General features: G+C 35.5%; 1 protein-coding gene and 1 non-coding gene across 2 annotated transcripts in view; both read right to left on the reverse strand.

The window, feature by feature from the left end:
- Positions 1-22103, reverse strand: part of ERCC6L2 (ERCC excision repair 6 like 2) — a 135221-nt gene that overhangs the window by 24736 nt on the left and 88382 nt on the right. The window contains exons 14-17 of the mRNA XM_046022877.1: positions 20364-20516; positions 15950-16030; positions 13590-14754; positions 9516-9670 (exon numbers count right to left, since the gene is read on the reverse strand). Coding sequence (XP_045878833.1) covers positions 9516-9670; positions 13590-14754; positions 15950-16030; positions 20364-20516 — 1554 coding nt within the window. The remainder of the gene's footprint in view (positions 1-9515; positions 9671-13589; positions 14755-15949; positions 16031-20363; positions 20517-22103) is intronic.
- LOC123953658 lies at positions 16147-16253 on the reverse strand. Its single transcript, XR_006820921.1, has one exon. It is a non-coding gene; the product is annotated as a U6 spliceosomal RNA (small nuclear RNA).

Here is a 22103-nt window from a genome sequence, read left to right on the forward strand (position 1 = left end):
GCTGAGTAAAATTCCATTGTGTAATACACCACTTTTTCTTTATCCATTCATCTATTGATGGACACTTGGGTTGCTTCCATATCTTGGCTATTGTAAATAATGCTACAATAAGCATAGGGGTGATATATATATACACACACATATATACACACAATACCCAGTAGTGGAATTACTGGATCATATGATATTTCTATTTTTAGTTTTTTAAGAAGCCTCCATACTGTTTTCTGTAGTGGGTGCAACAGTTTGCATTCCCACCAACAAGGCACAAGGGTTCTTTTTTCTCCACATCCAACACTTGTTTCTCATGTTTTTAATTTTAGCCCTTATGACAGATGTGAGGTGATATCTTATTGTGGTTTCAATTTGCAATTGCCTTACAATTAGTGATGTTGAGCATCTCTTCATGTGTCTGTTTGTATAGGCCACTTTTAGATGGTTATTCTATTCCTTGCAGCTGAAAGCATACTGTAGACATACTATAATAACACATACTACAGTGAAAAGTGCTACAGCATAAACACACACACACACACACACACACACATGAAGATGAAGAAGACATTCACATTGCTTTGAAGAAGCCTGAGGGGCAGCCACCATTGATGATCCAAGGGGCAAGAGTTCAATAGGCAAACACAGATGAAATGGAATTTTATTTTATTTTTTTAAAGATTTTATTTATTTATTTATTTATTTATTTATTTATTTATTTGACACACAGAGAGAATGAGCACAAGCAAGGGGAGCAGCAAGCTCCTCCCTGAGCAGGGAGCCTGATATGGGGCTCAATCTCAGGACTCTGGATCATGACCTGAGCCAAAGGCAGACGCTTAACCAACTGAGATACCCACGTACCCAGAAATGGAATTTTAAACAAAAGAATCACAGGAGCAAAGGCATAGCAGGGTAATAGTCCATAGTGTGCTCAGAGACTGGTTTATAAGCTGAAGGCTGACCAGAAGAGCCTGTTTATATTTATATCCCCAGTGTCTAGCACAATGATTTATACAGAGTATCAGTAACTTTGAATGAGTGTAACAGAATGAGACTGAAAAGGCAGACTGGGGCCCAACTGATATAGGCCTTGTGTGCCATGGAAAAGAAGCACAAAAAGACACTTCACAGAACTTTGGAAGACAGAAAATTAAGGCACAAAGTGACTGTTTAGATGTATTATTACTGCTAAATAAGGAAGCTCATAAAGGCATTCATGGGTAGGGATATCTTTTCTGACATGGTTACCTACGTTCTCCATTCTTGAGCAGTTTCCTATTCCAGCGCTATGGCCAATGGATGACAAAGAGTGAGTGAAAATGAATACCAGCCTTTATGCTGCTCTAAAATGACTAATATCCTTATATGATCTGCCAGCATACCCAGTTTAACATTAACTTGTGGAGCTAAGAGTGCAGGAGCCTTGACGTCATAGTGAAGATGATGGTGCCTTATGTAATACTTTCGTGCAGGAATTCCCAATGACCAACATTTTCTGAATTCTCACTCTGTGCTGCCTGTTGCTAAGTCATCGTGCTTATGAAAGTGTATACCAGATAGTTTTAAGTATCTAAAAATTTTTTTTTAAAGTAAAGGATACATTCAGTCCACCTGAATTTTTTGTTCAACTGCTAAAGTGAGGGTGTTCTTCATAGGCAAGTTATTTTGGAAAATTAGACTGATTTTTCATACTGGAAAAGTAAAATGGAGTTAAAAAAATAAATAAATAAAACCTCCAAACCAAAATAAAAGCCAAAGGAACTGAGGGAAAAAATACAACAGAAGATAGAAGTGTTGAAAGGCTATAGGGATCTAAGCTTACTGATATTATTGGGCCTGAGGGAAATCACTTACCATCTCATTTTTAAAAATCAGTAAAAACAATTCATTTGCATTAAATAGTCTCCAAGAATCCTCCAAATTCTGAAATGCTATGATTCTCTTGTCTTAAAATTTTGTTTTATTCATCCTATAAAAATTCAGAATTCATATGCGTAGAGACAAGAGTCTCAGATGACAAGGCAATAGGTGTTTCCATTAAGTGGCCATGTCCAATTGATACCACGGTTTTCACAGAGGGATAAAATATAATTTGAAAAGGAATGTTATGTGTTTAACTTTCTTTAAGTCACTAAGTAGAGTCAATCACAGTTCAATGAGATCATATATCTTTAAGTTTTTATATTGTTAATGAGAAAGCATTATTTGAAGAAATAGTATTTTTTAACTATTTAGAATCTTCCAATTCTAATCGGAGAAATTGTTTTAAGAAGCAACATCTATCTTCTGTGCAACTGGAACAATAACTGACTAGAAGAAGAGTAAGAATCCAATTACTTCTTGATAAGCAAAGATTATTGGTGTCAGTCCAGTTCATTGTTAAATTAGTTTATAATTCCTTTCAAATGTATTTTTCCTATAGAATTCTTCATGAAAAATAAGCCATAGCTCAGGTGGGTCCTTCATCTATAAAATTAGAGAACTAGACATCTTCTATGGTTTTCTAACACATGCTATTATTGGTACTATTAACAATAAAAATCATATTAGGACATTGTAAGGAGTCTCACTCATCGCCTTTACTGATCAGCAATAATCATAATTACAAGAATAAAAATTCATATTATATTCTGAGTAATTTCAATGTCTTTCTTGCAAGAAGCTGAATGTTACTCCATTAATCCTGGTAACACCACTGTGAGGAAGGATGTCATGTCTACTCACAGCCACCAGCTAGGAGGGGACTAGGTGTGTATATTAAAAGTTAATATCAGAGTCTCCTTCCTCTGACTAGGTAACAGGTCTTCTTCATGAATTAGTTCATGAATTAGTACTATCTTTCTGAATCAACCCTAGTTCCAAAGATAGAAAGTCTTCATGCCAACACTAGTTACATAATGACATAAACACACATACAAAATTTAAAAAAATCTTGATCTCTACTCAAATTACTTGAAAGAATAACTTTCTGATACAAATACCATAAAATTAGCATCTAGCTATAGAAATAAAAATGATAAAACCATAAGAAATCTCACACCCAGTAAGAGTTAATTTTGTTACATGCTGAAACCATAAACCTTCCTTACTCAACTACTTCATAAACCAGTCATTTGTGAACAATTACTTTAAACCGTCATGCCATTCACTATCGTGAAAAATAGGATAATGGAATGCTATATCTCCCCAAAGTCGGCTTCATTGTAAACAGTCCATCCCTCCTTGCTGACTCCAAAAGCTGTATAAACATACTGCAATCAAATCCACCATAGCTCATAGAAATCCTTTCTTTAAGTAATCTACAAAACGCCAATCTAATGCGAATACAAGAAAGAGGAGTTCTTACTAACACAACATTTTGTATTTACAGTATTCTGAGCAGTGCTTAAACCTGCACGGGTTATAAAAGGCACCCTTCCCCACGCTCCCCCGGGCCTGGGCTGACAGCGTGCTTAGGCCTCTCATTTACACCACACTGCAATAACATAAAGAAGGGTTTACTATTAATCCAGGTTTTACTACAAAGCGACCCGTTATTTCTCTGTCAAACACTGGCAAGAGTGCCAAGTGTCTGTCATCCAATTCAGGGGATTAAGTCTTCTTTTATAGTCTGATACTTGTACCAATTTATAAAAATACAGATATAGTTTCTTAGAGTTGGTCACAGTCTATATTTTGGCGTGGATTCAGGCACAGAGGTTGACCATGACAGCTGGCAGGAAACGGAGGGGAGAATACATCCCCTCCTCTCTGTCACCACGTCTCAGTTGCCATAGTGATTAATCCTTAATTGAATGCTGTCTTTGTACATTTCTTTTCAGAAAACTTTAAGTATACTTAAGTTGAAAACACGCAGTTGATTGAAAAAATGAGGCCTCATATCACAAATAGGTATAGCTAAATTCTGTTACATACTTCCATATATTAAAAGAACAAATTAACTCTAATAAAGGTATTATCAGTCCTTTCAGATGCTTAAAAACATTTCTTTCTGGTCTGAGTTTAAACCTAAACCACCCACATTTTCCCTCTTGTTATCAGACATCTCATCTTTTAAGATAAGCTGTCTTCAGAAACGGCTCTAAAATATCTAAACTTAAGGCAAAACAAGTTCTTATTTTATATAGTTTGTATTACTAAATAACCAAGTTTGATTAGAAATTTATTTTAGGAGAGACAGGTTTTCATTCAAGACATCTATATAATATATAAATTGAAATTGATTTATAAAAGTATGAACTATAAAAAACATGCAAAAGTAGTATATTTGAGGCCTTCTAATATATGGTTGAATTTGAAAAGCAGGTTCTGAGCTCTTGTCATTTTGGTTATCAATAATGACATCAAAAGGACTGAGAAACTCTAAAAGAACCATAGGAGTTCATCCAGGATTGTGGTGTACATTACTGCTTTTTTGTAACTTTTCCATTTAGTTAGTATACTCCTTTGCAATTTAGTTAAAAGTTCCTACTTACATTCAACTATAGTATTCCTTGGAGAGTGAAACACTTGCATGTTGTGACTACTGTTAAATGTGTGTTGCCTTCATACAAGTAAATAGGATTTGTTTCATTTTCTTGGGAAGTGAGAGAGCACATCTGCATCTGGCTGCAGACACACAGACACACACAGACCACACACAAGCATATGCACACACACACACACACACACACACACACACACAATCTTTTCAAACACAAATAAAGGTCTCTAATAAAACTTTGGTGACAGACAAGAAGCACTCAGAAGAATTCTCAGTAATAAAGATTCTGGATGTGAGCCCCAAGATGAAAGATACTGTACTGTAGGTGGGAGGTCTGGGGATTTCTGGAGACTTTAGAAGCAAGAGGTTTGCAGATACTTTCCGACACGATGGCTGAACCTCTTTTGCTTTGTTTCCCTTTACCTTAGTTTGTTCTCTTTTCTTCCCATAACAACTTTCAAATTTTTTTGAAAACTGCAAATTCACTGTTGCCACCACACGCTATCGCCAAGACCGCTCTACAGTTCTCTCACTGAGTGACATACGTTATCTCTAACTAAAGATGACGGTGTGTTTCGGTGATTTACTCATTAAAGGTGTTTAAGTAATTTTGACCAGATGTGATGAAATCGGTGATTATGAATTTTTTTACTTGGAACTTCTGCGAGATGACTCCGAAATGTCATCAATATCTCATCTATGTAAAGTAGTATTATTTTAAAAAGTCTCTCCAGATATCCTAATTTAACCATCTTTATAATAGTTTTAGTAAAAAGAGAAAAAGGATACTACCATAGTTCTATCTCCCTGACATTACTGAGGTGGTATTTAGTTTCCAGAAGATTTGTAATAATGAGAACCAAGAATACGATATACAGAGATAATATGAAAGGACTAGTCTGATGGCAGAGTGATGTCTCACTCATTTGAATGTCAGCAGCAATACAGATATCTTGAATTAAAAGCAGTCACTTTAATCAGTGTATCAAAATAAAGTAAATCTATCAGCTTTATGCAGAAAAGTTACTAATATCTCCAATTCTAATAGAATATTTAGAATAAACTAATATAAATTATAAAGTACTGATGGCTTTCTATTTTCATAAGCAAAATCTCAGTAGTCACATATAAACTTCTGAAGGATATTCTACCATGAATATTCTTGTTTTTCTTTTTAAGGGAGTCCAAAGCCCCAGATTTGCTAATATCACCCATTCTTTTATTTATAATTAAATATGGTTGCATACAACTCTTTATGGATTTTTCCTCACTGATACCTCCCTTCCAGGGGAATTAGAGACTGGACATTAGTCTTACCCAGTGGTGACAATACCTATTTCTCACTGAGTGCTTACTTTGTGTCAGGTACCGTCCAGGGTGTTTTACCTCATTTAGTCTTCACAACAACTTTTTGAGGTAAGAAATATAATTATTTTGTATTTTAAACAGAGAAATTGAGGCACAGAGAAGGTAAGTGCCTTTCTCAGGGTCACATAGGAAGTATGAAGTAGAGCTACAATCTAACTATGACATTCTGAACAGAGTTCACGCCATAGGCTAGTTATAACTTTGGCCCCTGGAAGATTACAGAATTCAACAAATTGAAAATGAAACTCATTATATAAGGCCTTTATTACTAACCAAACTAAAAGGAGGAAAGCGTGAGACATGTCTTAGAAGTTGTAGTTGTATGTCAAAAAAACCAAGTTTCAGTCTTTGATGGTGGTGAAAAATTAAGAACATCATAAATACGTAAGATCACTATTTTGAAAATTCTGATTTTCTTATAACAAGTAAGAATTTTCTTTTTTAATCCTAAGTCATGTACTGTCCCCAAGTGACTTTTTTTTTTTTTTAAGATTTTATTTTATTTATTTGACAGAGAGAGAGATCACAAGTAGGCAGAGAGGCAGGCAGAGAGAGAGGAGGAAGCAGGCTTCCTGCGGAGCAGAGAGCCCAATGCGGGGCTCGATCCCAGGACCCTGAGATCATGACCTGAGCTGAAGGCAGCGGCTTAATCCACTGAGCCACCCAGGCGCCCCCCCCAAGTGACTTTTGTATATAGGTAATAGATTACAACTTTCAAGAAATTATAGCGGTATTATTAACCTGATGTATTAAATGGTAGAGGTAAAATCTGAGGGACTGAATCTTATTCTGTTGGAATTTTACTGTATCAAGTATTGATTTAAAGAGGTTGGCTGCTGAGATGAGCATGTTTGTACAGACTGTTCTTGGCCTGCTAGCACTGGTGGCATGGGATGGGACCTCCTGCTTAGTGGCTTTAAAACTTCCCTGAATACTTTACACCCACTATGATTTAGTCATTAAACAACACATTTCTTTATACACTCTGCAAAAAGGTTTACTAAGCTGGTCTGTGTGTGATGGGGAGACATACAGCCTCAAAGGGCATATTAGAAATCCTAGGGGATGAATATTTCAACTTGTTTCTTGGTAAGAAATGTCCCTCACTCCAAAAATCACTGTGAAGAGACAAAGTTTCTGATGAGATTGAGCTGTCCACCTCAAGAATGTTAGGGCTAAAAAAGATTGAGAACTACTGGGATTGCTAACCTAAGGATAAAGGAATTCCCTTGCCCCTGTTCCTTGGCCTAATTAAGGGCAAAGTGTATTCCTACCATTTTAATTTTTTACAGCTTGCCTTAAGAAAGTTCCAAAGGGACCTTTATTTCTTTTATATTTAGGTGGTTGCTTCTCAGATCTGCTTTGGAAAGAATTACATGAGACTGCAAATTTGTTTTCTGAGAAATATTTAAATAAACCAACAACCAATATCCAGTTAAATGATTTCGTTAACATCTACTACAGGGGTTTGCCAAATTAGCTGATGTTTTCACATTAAAATCTCTTTGTTTGGATAAGGGCATGGTTAAAAAAAGGGGGGGGGGGTATGGTTGAAAAAATACAACCCTAAGAAAAAATTAGTTGTCTATTTAAGAGATTCTGATAGACTCTTCATTCTAATATAGAAAATTTCTGGCAAACCCAGCATATTTCTGCTTATCTTTTTCAGATATCTCGTTTACAAGGTAGACCAGCTATAGAAATAGCTCTCTACAGTGTTGGTTGAGATATGGTATATTCCTAGATCAAATGAGAATATATAAAAAAGGCAGCATATGTGGGTGATGAAAGAATGCTTTCATGTGTTATATTGTGGCATTGTGCCTGTGGATTAGAATGAAACATGCTAAAAGCACAGCCTTTCAAAGTCCGTTATTTCATTTACTCTAAGGATATTATCAGACAACTGATTGGTCACTAGATCATTGGTAGTCACCATTTAAAATCCCATGTGACAAATTTCCCTCAAATTAAGTGCTAAGAAGAGCTTTCTTCCTCCTTAGAAGAGCCAGCATTTTTTTTTTCTTTTTCTTTTCCTTAAGGACAACAATTTAGCTCAGTGCTTCTCAGCGGGGTGTTATGGTATTTTGAGCAGAACAATTCTTGGCATGTGGAATGGTCCCCCTTCCCCCATGACAGCCATTTAGTCTCCCTGGCCTTCAGACATTAATGCCACTCGGGAACTCAGTCACTGTGACCACCCAAAGTGCCCACACACATTTCCAAATGCGGTAGTTGAGAAAACACTAAATAAATTGTTTACTTCCTTTGTTTTGTCTACAAGGAAACTCAAACTTGTCATTTAAAAAAATATCTGGCTAAGAACATTATGTCTTATATTTGCATTTAACTTTCTCTCAGTCCTGAACTTCTAGTTTAATTTATATTTTCCTTGTTTTTGAATTTCATTTTGTATTCTGATTTTATTGTTAGGACAATCCAAATCCTTTGTGGAACCAGAGGAGGTACAAATAAATAAAGACAGCTTGACAGTTCAGAGGCATTCCACAACCCTCCCCCCCCACCGCCCGCTTCATTCTTAATAAAGTAGTACTAACTAGAAACAAAGTATCATTGTTATATACAGTAACCCGTTTTTTTGTTTTGTTTTGTTTTTGTTTTTGTTTTTTTAAAGATTTTATTTATTTATTTGACAGAGAGAGATCACAAGTAGGCAGAGAGGCAGGCAGAGAGAGAGGAGGAAGCAGGCTCCCTGTGGAGCAGAGAGCCTGATGCGGGGCTCGATCCCAGGACCCTGAGATCATGACCTGAGCTGAAGGCAGCGGCTTAATCCACTGAGCCACCCAGGAGCCCCAAGTAACCCGTTTTTAACTCCTACACATAAAGTGAGAGAAAAACTTCTCAGACAATCAGCTTTTAGGAATCAAGAATAATAAGCCAAAGAGAAGAAAACATTTTTGAAAATATTTGATGAAAGTGACTATGTGTAAATAAAATACCACATTTACATAAATCCTTATTTTTATATAATAGCAATTTTAAATAAGAAAAGCATAGAGGATCTACTTATTACTTTTAACATTATATGAATCCTTTTTAAAAATATAAATTCTAGGGGCATCTCAGTGGCTCAGTCAGTTAAGTGTCCAGCTCTTGATTTTGCCTCAGGTCATGATTTCTAGATGATGAGACAGAGCCCCACACTGGGCTCCATGCTGGGTGTAGAGTCTGTTGAAGAGTCTCTCTCTGCCCCTCAGCCCCCCACCCCTCTCTCAAAAAAAAAAAAAAAAGTATATACACATACATATATATATAAATTCTATATGAAGTTAATTTTTGTGCATGCCTTCATGTTAGATGAAAAATTCTGAAGGAAATCTAATCATACATTTCCCTTTTCTGTATCAGTGTGAGTGGTTTTGATTCTGATTTAACTGAATGATTCCCTCAGATTTCTCATTTTTTTGGCAAACTTTATTAAGGGGAATTATTAAGCAACTCAACAGTATTAGGCATTTAAATGTAGATGTGCCTTTTAATACAAAACATTTTAGCACAATAGTGCTCCAAATGGCATTCTGTTTTTTATACTTGTTTGTATGTCACTTATAGTCTTAGTAGCCACTTTTTTTGAGGAAGTATTTAGAGAAGATCCTATTGAGTAACTTCTAAATACTAAAGATGTCAGGACCCTGTGTTCTCTTACCTTAGAAGTGCAAACAGCTACATTGGCAGGAAGCTGGGAAAACTGCTTCAGTTCAAACACATCCCGTGCTGCCCATCGGCTCATGTGATTTTCAGCTTTGCTGGATCCAATCACAGTCTGGTTGGAGTGAATATAAGCCACTTCCTGAACACCATCTGGGAGGCAATTGGTGTTTATTAGGTGATGTTTTGTTGTCAAGCAATAGAGTTCCACGTATACTTTAAAAATTATCAGCAATACACTAAAAAAGAAGTTATGCCCTATTCTTAATCTTCAAGAAAAACACTGAGTTTGTATGTTAACATCATAATATTCTATTTTTTAAAAATTTGAAAAGAGTTCAAACATATTGGTCTAGGTTAACTTGGAAATGACTTTTCCTCCTCATTAAGATGAGAATTTCTGAGATTAGATATCAACCTTTAGATTTCGACCTGAAATGAAGGTTTTGGCTAAGAAAAAAGTCACGGTGAAGGGTCATCTCTACGGATTTGTGTTCCTATTGATTTAAAAAATTGTTTACTAATTTAAACAGCAGTGCTGACCTCATCTATCTGTTCCTTTAAACATGTACTTGATTACAACAATGGAGTGGGAGCTGGGGTTTATGACCAGGGAGTTTCGTTTGGTTGGCTTTGTTCAGTTTTACTGTTTGTATTTTGTCTTTTTTATACATATGCCCAGAGAATGGCAAGACTGGGAGCTTTTTAGGAAATGAAAAAAATTAACTTACAGTTTTTATCTGAAAGAAGTATAAAAAATAGCTACATTTTTTTATTGCTTTGCTTCTAGGCACCTATAATTTACTTTTAAATTGTGGCCATAAAAGAGAAGGTTAGAACTGAGGTCTGTAAAAGCTCCCTCAAACATCTCTGGCAATGAACCTTAATTATGACCTTCAACACGTGTGCTGTTTCAGTCCTGAACCTCTCTCAACCCAAACTGATAATCGTGAGAAAACAAATACTAAATAACAAAAAGAACAACCAATAATATTCTCCATAAATCTCAAAATACCAAGTAGTGTGCAAGGCAAAAGTTTTAAACCTTTAAAAAGATCAAGGATTCTTCTGGCAGAAAATTCAGTCAGATTTTTCTTAATTTTGATGACATGTTTTATGTATTATTCAAAATAGCTTTAGTTCCACACCACTGACATCTTTTACACAGTAAAAAACAAAAACAGCTCAGCTGATCTTTTAAAGAACAGTTTATGCAACAATTTCTCAAACCTAAATCAAACCAAAGGATAGTCCAGCACTGAGTTACAAGGGTATCAAAATATATATCATAATGAACTTGTGAATAACCACAAAAGAAAATTTTATATGTAAATAAGTCAAACACAATGATTAAAGTTTCTATATCAAACTATCCTCGCTTATACATCAGCTTCTTTCACATAGTTTTTTTTTTTTTCTTTTTTTTTCCCCCAGGAATGAGTCAGATACTTTTAGAAATGATGCTAACTCTTAAAATCACTAAACAGATTCTCAGCAGATGGTGGTAGCTGGTAGCAGGGGAAGCGATTTTTCAATCTCTGAATCCCTACAAAAAAATTGCCAGCAATAAGTGAGCAAAACAAAAGGCCATGGACAACACATACAACAAATTAAGATAATAAGACACCCTAAAATACAAATAGACGGGGACAATCCACCAATAGCTACACTGTGCATGGCATGGTTGAAGGGAGCAACAAGGTGGCATCTGATGGATCTGAGAACGGAAGAGCCTAGAACAGTTGACAAGTATGTCCTGGAGAGCACAGTGGGCCACTTGGAGATGAGCAGCTAAATTTGGGAAGGTTTTCCATTCTCCAAAGCTGAGTGGGTGCAGGGGGCTTACAATAAGAAGGCCTGAGAGAATGAAACAAACTAGCTCTTAGGAACTCTCCAAACTGATCCACCAGGGCTCCCAAGTCAGGGCCACATGATGAAGAAAAACTGCTGGGAGGGAGTCAAAAAGAACAGGATAGGAAGTTTGGGAATGAGGGAAAGAGAAAGGTCTAAAGCAAAGCAGTGGGCACAGATAGAGGCAGGAAATCCCACAATAGTTTTGAACACTGTACAAAAAAACAGATATGGATCAACTTAGTAAAAAATATCCTAAACTCTGCCTCACTTAAAAAATTCAGGGAATATTGGGCGCCTGGGTGGCTCAGTGGTTTAAGCCGCTGCCTTCGGCTCAGGTCATGATCTCAGGGTCCTCGGATCGAGTCCCGCATCGGGCTCTCTGCTCGGCAGGGAGCCTGCTTCCCTCTCACTCTCTCTGCCTGCCTCTCTGCCTACTTGTATCTCTCTCTGTCAAATAAATAAATAAAATCTTTAAAAAAAAATTCAGGGAATATAATTTCTATAAGAATGAGCAAGAGGGTCAATCTCATAAAAATTATTATGAGAAAAAAGAATAAGAAGCAGAATGAAAATATGCCATAAACATGTACTCACAAAGCAGATTAAAATTTTAACTGATTTCAAAATGCGGTAAAAGACATTAATAAAATGCTAAGATACATAATTCTGACATAAATCAGAATTAGAATAACTCAGAAATGGACAAACAGGACTCAGGAAAGTTTTGGAGATTAAAAAAAAATTCAAAAATGAAGACTAAACTGCAGGAACATAAGAGGGAACAAATAACTAATGCTTTAAGAAAAATGGAAGGATATTTTTAAAAAGCAAGAAGAAATGGAAAAGATAAAAGATTTGAGACAATGTGACAAATACTGAAGACAGGCAAAGAAAACTGAATATTTGAGTAACAGGAGTCTCTGAAGAAGAAAGCCAAAGCAAAGAGATATGAAAAGTAACTAAAAATACTAGTACAAGAAAGCTTTCCCAAAAGAAAAACCGAGTTGAAACTATATTATGACACTACTGACCCAGAATAACCAACACTGCTATGGGCTGAATGTTTGTGTCCCTCCAAAATTTGTATGTTGAAGCCCTAACCCCTAGTGAGATGGTATTTGAAGGTTAGGCCTTTGGGAGATAATTAGGTCATGAAGGTGAAGTTCTAAAGAATGGGACTACTGCCCTTAAAAAAAGAGACACAAGAGAGATCCTTTCTTTCTTTCTTTTTTAATTTGAGAGAGAGAGTGAGTGAGAGAGAGCATGAGAAGGGGGAGGGCCAAAGGGAGAAGCAGACTCCCCATTGAGCAGGGAGCCCGATGTGGGGCTTGGTACCAGGACTCCGGGGTCATAACCTGAGCCATACTCAGACACTTAATGGACTGAACCACTGAGGTGCCCAAGAGAGGTGATTCCTGTCTCCACCATGTGAGGACACAGCAAGACAGCAGCCTTCTGTAGGCGAGGACGAAGCCCTAATCAAGAACCCGACTATGTTGGCATCCTGATCTTGGACTTTCAGTCTCCAGAACTATGAGAAATAAATGTTTAAGCCATGCAGTCCACAGGAGTTTGTTATAGCAACTCAAACTAAGACAAACGTTCAAACACAATGTAGTACATTTACTAGACAAAAATGAAAAGAAATTATTTGGACATCACGGGGGAAGAAAAAGAACATGTAATATAACACTTCATGCCAAAAGAAAATGAAGCCTCATATTTAAAATACTTAAGAAAAGAAAGTGTGAGTCAATGATTTTATATCTGGTAAAATGACTTTTAAGTATAAAGGGCACAGACTGTTACCAACAGGAATCTCAGGGAGTGTTATCCTCAGGAGCACTTCCTGAGGGATAACACTAGAAAATAAGCTTCTGACAATCACACAGACTGGTGAGACACTCACATAAGGATGGAAGAGGACCATTAAATTTAAAGTTATCTATAGGTCAAGACTAAATGAAGTCTGGTGGGGGCTATGACTCAGATGGGGTACATGGAAGGGGTCCTGGGGTGGATAACAAGTTCACTATGTTGACCTAGGTGGTCTTCCCTTTATCTACCTTCCACCCACTTCCTCATTTGTGCCCCAATATAGCATCTTGACTATAGAACTATTTTACAAGCCAATTTAAACATCTGTATCTTACAGAGCTATCTGAATGCACAAAACAAATAATGTAATATAAAGTTTTCAAAATGTATCTATAGTTACCTAAAAAGTTATCCATTGACTCATACACCTGCTCTTGATTGACAACTTTCTCATTTGAAAATTTCATTGATTTTCTTGGCATACAAGTGCCATTTTGCTTATGGTTAGGCAATTTTGAAGAGAAACTGATTCTATCTTTTACAGTTTTTGGTGGATGGCTCTGTTTAGAGAAACTGATGTGGCGAACAGTTAAATCATCGTCTGAGGATGAAAAATCATCAATAGTCTGAGAGTTACAATCTCCATCTGCTGCATACAGTTGATTTGTTTTCTTCATTGTTTTAGGGAAAGTGAGAAGTTCCTTTTTATTTTCCTTTTTTCTCTTAAGCCTCAAAGAACTGGTAGTTCTTCGCTTTCTTACTCTTGACTCAGAAGAAATTTCAATGTCATCAGACTCATCACTAATATCACTACTGCCTTTTCTTTTCATAATAGATTTCAGGGTCATGTTCTCAGGATTTAATTGTTTTGAAATTTGTCTATTTCCTTTGACATCAGTCTTTCTATCATCACCATTATTTCTTATTTTTACAGGATTATCTGTTTCAGAATCTTGAGATCCATCCACAAGTGGCTTAAACTTTATACCATTCTTAGGGCATCTCTGAGTCGTATATTGTGTAGGAAAGATGACATCACTATCTTCCGATTCTGTGACATTCGGTAAAGTGCAATGGTGGTCAGCTGTATTTTTAAAATGTTTCTCATCACCAGACTCTGAAGAAATATTTTGTTTGAAAATTTTCTCACTTTTATCAAAAATACATTTTTCATTTGGATTTAGGATACTAGCTAATTTCTGGTGTTTTGAAGTACCAAGAGAGTCATGACATTTCTGATAACCAACATCTTTGGCTTTTGTTGAAAGACACATGGGCTGTTCATCAGAACTTTCATCATCAGAGGCAATGTTTCCATCATTATCCTCAACTGCTTTGTATTTCGTTTCAAACAATTTAGAGAAACCACAGTGGAGTAGGGTAAGCTGTCCAGGAGAACCCAAAGCTTTACTTGAGTCAGATGCTTTGTTTTTAGCAGTCTTTGTTCTTGAGCTCCCCACTGATTCATCATCACTAAAATCACTGCAGAGATCACATGCTTCATTTGTTGGCAACTCTGCAGGTTGTTCTAGACTTCTGTGTTCTTGACAGTCAGTCTCTCTAGACTATGTAAGAAGCAGTCACAGAAACATTAGAAAATGTCAAGATAATATCAGATCTATCACACTGGAAGGGAATTAAATTTGGGCAGATAACTAATATATCACTTGGCATTTTCTGAAAGTACAGCATTTTATAAACAAATGTAAAGGATTCAATATTACAGTCTGGTACACTGTTTTTTCAAGTTGAATAACCTTCCAAAATAACTAGAAGTTTAAACAGAATACCACGTAATCTATTTATCTGTAAGGAAAACACAGAGCAAAGCAGTCAAGAATTCACAACTGGAAAATGGTTCTAATAGATTAAAAATAAGAATAAGATCTGATAGAATCCTGACCATCAGAAATAAAGAAAATATTTTAGATATTCTACAGTAAAATTTGCTACAAATTTAAATCCAGTATTTCTTCTTTTTACATCAATTAGAGCTAAATATATCCTCTAGTTTCTTAAGACCAAGGCTTTATTAGGAAAAGATTTGGGGAAAGTATTATCCAGTAATACTTTTATTTTAATACAGTAATACTTCTGCCAACATTTGCTATTCATGTATTTCTATAAAGTCAGAAAAATATTCACTCCATATTCCAAATCATTAAGCCAGTTTAAATGTATAGTTAAATCTCTAAAAGCAAGAAAAAAAAAACCCAGCGAAAACAGCAACAAAAACCTTCTACATGTAGATTCTTTACTTTTAAAGAGGCCTTATGATGACAATATAGATTTTGTAGTATGTGAGAAGACGAACTACCAAAAAGATCACAAGATCAAGGACTCAAATAAAATAAAATTTGTTTGAGTCAGAGAATAATTCTGATGTTTGGATTTAATAATCTTAAACACACACTGGTTACTATCTTTCCATTTAAGTTTTTGGTTAGTGAAAAACTGTTTAGTTAGGTTGGATTATTCACCTATACAGTGTATTTAATTTTGGATTTATGGTTTAGTATAGTTAAAATTCCAGTTTGGATGTAAATGACTGCTGATTTTTCTTGACTTTGTTCTTATGATATGAAATGTGAAATCAGCCTAAATTGTTCATTTAACTGACAGTCCTCTGACTTTGTGTCCTTGACTTTAAGACCTTTTTCTTTATGCATTGAAAAATGAAGATAAAGGAAAAAGTAACTTAAAATTGTCCCAATATGTGTTTTCTAGGAGTCCTAGGCTACAGATTCAAAAATTACTTACTGTTTCTTGTTTGTGTACCAGAGGCTCCTCTTTCAACCATGATGTGGCTGTCATGATCCCTGCTTCCACTTTGCCTTCTCTCTATAAAGAATGCAAATAACTGTAAAATATTTTATAATAGCAGTGGCAGGCTAAAACTTGGAACTAAGAAAGGCAAACTGAGAGCGGCTTGCTTTAGTCTTTTTTTTTTTTTTTTTTTAAATAGGGAGCGCTTCGGGACTTTGCAAGGCATCCTTATATAGGGGCCATGCTAATCTTCTCTGGGTTGTTCCAGTTTTAGTCTATGTGCTGCCAAAGCGAGCACTGTTTTAGCTTTCTTAATGTTATTTTTCAATTTTGTTAATTACTATAAACTTATATACAGTTTACATAACATTTTAAAATGTTCATAATTCTTAGGTAATAGAGAGGTATGGTGGAAGTGTGCTGGGCCCATAAAGTACTCTTATTTCTTGTCTTAAAGTGTCTTTTTCAGGTAGAAAATAGTACTTTTCAGCCAACTCCACTAACAGTTCTAGTAGGGAAGAGAGAATGAAAAAAATGTTACATATTTACCCAATAACGATATTCCTAGTACCTATGTCTACATAATAAATATAGTAAGGACATATTATTAGCATATCAATAGTACAGGTAATGTTGAATATTGGGAACTCGATATTCTAGCCTACACTGCTAGTGTACATATTCACTAAAATATACTTAGTGATCCTTTGGTCAATAAATATCAAATGAAAAGGTCCATTTAATATGAAACTAAAAAACGATCCTAATTGTGTAACAGCCTTGTTAGATCTTTTGGTAAAGTATTTATTCTTTTAAAGCTTTTGATACACCGTTCAGCAAAGGTACTTAATCGCCTAGATTCTGGACCATTAAATTCTCCTTCAAAAGGAAGTCAAATTATTTCTCCTTTAAGACTTTATTCGTGGACTGAACAAGGGGAAATACTACTATCACCACCAGAGTTACAGATGCCCAACTTACAAATACACATATCTACCAATGGCATGGTTCCAGCCACCTGGTATCCAGGGCAACAAGTCAGAATCTCCCTTCCAGAACTGTGGAGAATGATAAATAGTTCTTTGAGATCTTTTCTTCCAGAGCTTAGAGGCAATTACTGTGGGGGTGGGCAGGGGCAGGGAGGTCTCCATCCCAGTACTGCATCTATCCTTTCTGAAGCCAGATGGCTACTATGGATGGAAGAGGCAGCTCCAGAAATACTCAATCCTGTCAGAACCCTTTTGTGATAGGTAAATGCCCACTCTAGTGGCCTGCTTCTCAGGCCAAACACCTTGGAGTCATCCTTAATGCCTCTTTTTTTCTCATACCCTGTATCTAATCCACCAGCAAATCCTGCCAGCACCACCTAGGTAACATATACAGAATCCGGCCAGTTCTCACACCATCCACCACTGTCGCTCTGGTCTGAACCACCATCATCTCTTGGCTGGATTATTACAGTATCGACCTACCTGGCATTTTCCTTCTGCTTTCATGTTTCCTCTATAGCCTAATTCTTCATATTTCATCTCGATTGTAGAGGTCAGACTATGTTTCTCTTCTGTTCAGAACCCTCTACTTGCTTTTCGTCTCACTCAGAGTAGAAGTCAGAGTGCCCCTCTGACCTGGCTTCCTGTCATCTCTCTGGCCCCTTCTCTTGCTCTCTTGCTCACTCCACTCCAGCCACTCTGGCTTTCCTGCCATTTGGAAATTCTGCTGCGTATGCTCCTCCTGCAGGGCTTTTGTATTTGTTCCTCTGTGTAAAACACATCTTCCTTCTTCACCTCTTCAAAGAATCAATTGGAACCTCCTAGTGAGCCCTTCCTTGGCTACTCCAGCTAAAACTGCAATGTTCTTTCCATGACAGTCTTCCTATGTCCCTTCCCTGCTCTATTCTTTTTTTTTTTAATTAGGATATAATTTACATATGACATTATGTACACTTAAGGTGTACATTTATATATTATTATATATATATTATATATATTATATATTATAATACGGTCACCACCATAGTTTTAGCTAACATCTCTATCATGCCACAGAATGATTTTTTTTTTTTTTGTAGTGAGAACATTTAAGATCCACTCCATTAGCAGTTTTGACAACAATCATGACACTGGGCATTAGATCTCCAGAAGTCATTCATCTTCTACCTGCTCTATTTTTATCCTTAGAGCCTATTGTCATAGTAGGCTATATGTACCAGTTTTTTGGTTTATTTTTTGTTTCCCCAAAATAGAAGGTAAATTTTTTGTAGGTAGGGCTTTTTGTCTATTTTTTCATTTCTGTATGCCTAGCTCTACGATGTGTGCTAGCTGACATTGAGCATATACTCAGTAGACATTTGTGAAATTAGGAAGAAAAAGGAGACCATGATATAAATATAGATAACAAAGTCAATACAAAGTAAAACTAAATAGCCTGGAAATCATCAGATTAAAAGTGCTCTATATGAAAATTTCTATGTCTTAAAACATTTTAAAAGGAATTTTCTATAACCTTTAAAAATTAAAAATGTATTGTAGGAAGTGAAATAATTCTTTTACTTTGTGATATATGCTTCTATTATATAGGGCTTGGAATAATAGTATTTTAAAACATTGTTTGGCCAAAAGCAGCATGAATCTAACCATGCCTGAATAGTAATAATAATAATAATGATAATGATAATAATTATTATTATCCTTTATTTTTTTTAGGGGAAGAGGTATTTATTCTAGCCTGTAAGCACCTGGCCTGAATAATTTTAAATTCTGGCTGATAACAAATGAGCAATTTTAATTCAAAATTTAATTTAATATTGGGGTGCTGGTAATGCGCCTAGTAAGAAGCATATTTTACCACAAACAAGATATAAGACATGGAGAGTCCTGTCATTAATAAACAGTTCTGGAGGAGAAACAAGATATACTTAGGACAACCAGAAAAGAAGAGAATTTTTCATTTAATAACTTGTCATACTGAATGACCTACCTAACATTTGCTTAAGAAATAGGCTGTATTCTAATAGAGAACTCAAATATTTGATAAATGAGAAAAAAAGGAATAAGTCATATATTGCTAACATACTTTATAGATAATAATTTCAAGTGAGAAACACCAATATAGTTGGTATGTTAGGTATTACTCTGAGAAGGAAGTAGGATTTGAGGGGAGCCTGGAATACTAAAAAGGTTACTGATTATAAAAAAGGAATGGGAAAGAACAAGTCTGTGAAAGAGACGGCATATCAAGAAAAAGACGGGGGATCTAATTTTACTTTTTTAAAATTTATTTTTAAGTAATCTCTACACCCAACATGGGGCTTGAACTCACAACCCTGAGATCAAGAGTCGCATGTTCTTGCGACTAACCCAGACAGGCGTCCCAGGGCAGGGGATCTTCAAATGGGCCACTCAATTCAAACCAAATAGTTACTATAAAATAAAAAGTCAGCAGTATACATCAGACGCTGTATAATAGTTGCAATATTCACAGGATATACACAATATATGCCTTCCTCTTAGCCATCTTGCTTAACATACTTATTGATATTACATGTTCATTATGTAAGTGTTCTCGTCCACCTCTCATCAAGATGATCTAAGTTCTTTAAGGGCAGGGACCAATTGTTCTTGACCTGTTTTTATGAAACTGACTAAATCAATGAAGTACGTGAAGGTTTTACTACAAAGTCTTGAAATATCTTTGAGTTTTCTTAGGCTCATTTTCCTCATCTATATGATTAGGGGATTGAAAAAGCTGCTATTCCAGGATTTTATAATATTCCTATCAGCATCAACTAGAAAACAGGCTAATACCCTTAATATCCTGACATATCAAAGAATTTAAGCAATTAAAAAGAAAAGATAGAAATTTCCGTTTGAAGAATAAGAAACATCTGTATGCTAAGGATGAACACAACTGGGAGAGTTTGAAATATTGGTGTGGAATTTTTATTGGGAACAGAAAACAAAAATGTCCATGAGACATGAGAGTGCATCTCAGGGAGTATTTGGTAACTTTTAATCAAAACACATTTTATATTTTTGTTTATTTAGGAAAGTGTCTTTCTCTCTCTCCCCCCCCCCACTTTTTTTTAGTTTCTGACTTTAGCAGCTGTTTTCAAAATAATATATTTCTCTTTGCCAGTCTGAAAATGGTGTTGGAGGACATACTATCTACTTATATGTATCTGTGTTTGTGTGTATACCTTATTTACAACTACGGATGGGGAAATATTAGCTTAGAGGTACAATAATTCACTTCCTATTTTTCTAAAAGTCAAAATTCTAAACACAAGGCATTTTTTACTAAGAAAACCCCAAATTCCTCTAAAAAGGTACCAGCAATTTTACTTCAAATTTCTTGAGGGAGAAAACTGTACTTAAAATATTAATGAAAAGGTCAGGGAACAATTTCACACCTCAAGGATGTCCCTTGTAAGACAAGACCCTTGGGACCTTAGTTTGAAGAGATTATAGACCCCAAAAAGCTCTCCTCGATGCTCTTTTGATCCTTGAACTGCTTCAAAATATCGCTTGGCGTTTTCACTTCCAACCACCACACAGTGAAGTTGCTAAAACAGAAAAAACACAAGATATTTTTGAAGTCTTTGCTCCAACAATATGTCAGAATTTCCTGGCATTCCCTGTATATACACAGCTTTAGCTGGACCAGGCAGAGTCTCCTTAGGGAGGAAATTTTATTTTAATTTCCCTGGCAGATGTTGCCATTATGGTGAAATAATAGTAATTGGGCCAGTCTTATTGAAGAAGAGATCTTACATTTCCAATTTATCTGTTTTCTACCAACTGAGTCAAGAGCCCATCACTATGTAATATTCATTTGATGTCAAATGTTTAATGATAAAGCAAACATTTGAATACACTTTTCACCTTTCCAGACTCATTACAACAGGAATTACTAAGACTAACAAAAATATCACTAATTCACCAAAGTTAAATTCAACCTAAGTAACGACATGATAACTATGTTGCTGTCTAACTAATTGGCCATCGTTATATTGTCAACTAACAGCAAAACCCAGTCGTGTTTAGAACGTTGCATCTTTGAAACACTTTTGAATACAGAAGGAACCCTGAAGGACATATACCACTTTAGTAACAACAACAGTGTATTTCTTTATTTGCTAGATATTTTACTAAACGCAATGTAAATATAATCAGATTAACCCCATATACACCTTTAAAATTTCTTGGAAGAAACAAAGAGCAGAAAAGAACTTCAGTCTATCGTTGATGTAAGGATTAGTAAGAAGTGATACCATATAGTGATTTAAGTTGATTTGTACTGTAATATATTACTCTAGGCAACTAAAATAATTCTTATAAATAATAGCTGTTATTTATTGAATATTTAGTACCTGTGTAATATTTGTACATTCTCTCACTTAATATCTACCTATAAGACATTATGATTTCCCTTTTATAGAAATAAAGATATAAGTTTAGAGAAATTAAGTGTCTTCTCATAGCTGCCCAGATAGGAAGTGTCATTTCTAGAATTTATACCTGATTTGGCTAAATTCAAAATTTATACTTGTAACAACTTCCCATCTCCAGGATGTCCCTTTTAAAACAAGACCCTTGGGAACTTAGTTTGAGGAAGCTTTGGATCAGTATCCAAGTTGGATCAGTTGGTATCAGTATTCCAGAAACATAGGCTATAGTTTGGGAAAAATTAATCGGCATAGCAACTGATGTACCTTATGGTCTGGTTAATGATTTTATACTTTACTACTGATTATCCCTTAAACACTGTATTGTCAGACTGCAAACTACTAAATAGAATCACCAAAGTAACTTCTAAGCATTAATGTGCATCTTTATAAATTCCCTACCATAGTTTTACCACAAATTTACAAAAGGCACACTATTTTGTATGTAAAATAAATTTTTCAAAGTGGCTCCAGTTAAAAGTGAAGGTCAGATACATCCATCTATAGGCTGCTATAAGAAAATAATGTTAGAATTAAAGAGGGTGAGGAGATAAAAAATCAGTAATTGGAAAATGTAGCTCAGTTTCTGGCTTAAGATAAACCCATTTGAGGCTAGAAAATGTTTGGATTTCTTCATAACAATATACAGGATGGTACATTGTTATGAAGAAGTAGAAAGAAAAGAAGTCACGTTCACCATGCTAA

This window comes from Meles meles, chromosome 11 (genome assembly GCF_922984935.1).
Source record: "Meles meles chromosome 11, mMelMel3.1 paternal haplotype, whole genome shotgun sequence".
In the NCBI taxonomy this organism is placed as follows: Eukaryota; Metazoa; Chordata; class Mammalia; order Carnivora; family Mustelidae; genus Meles; species Meles meles.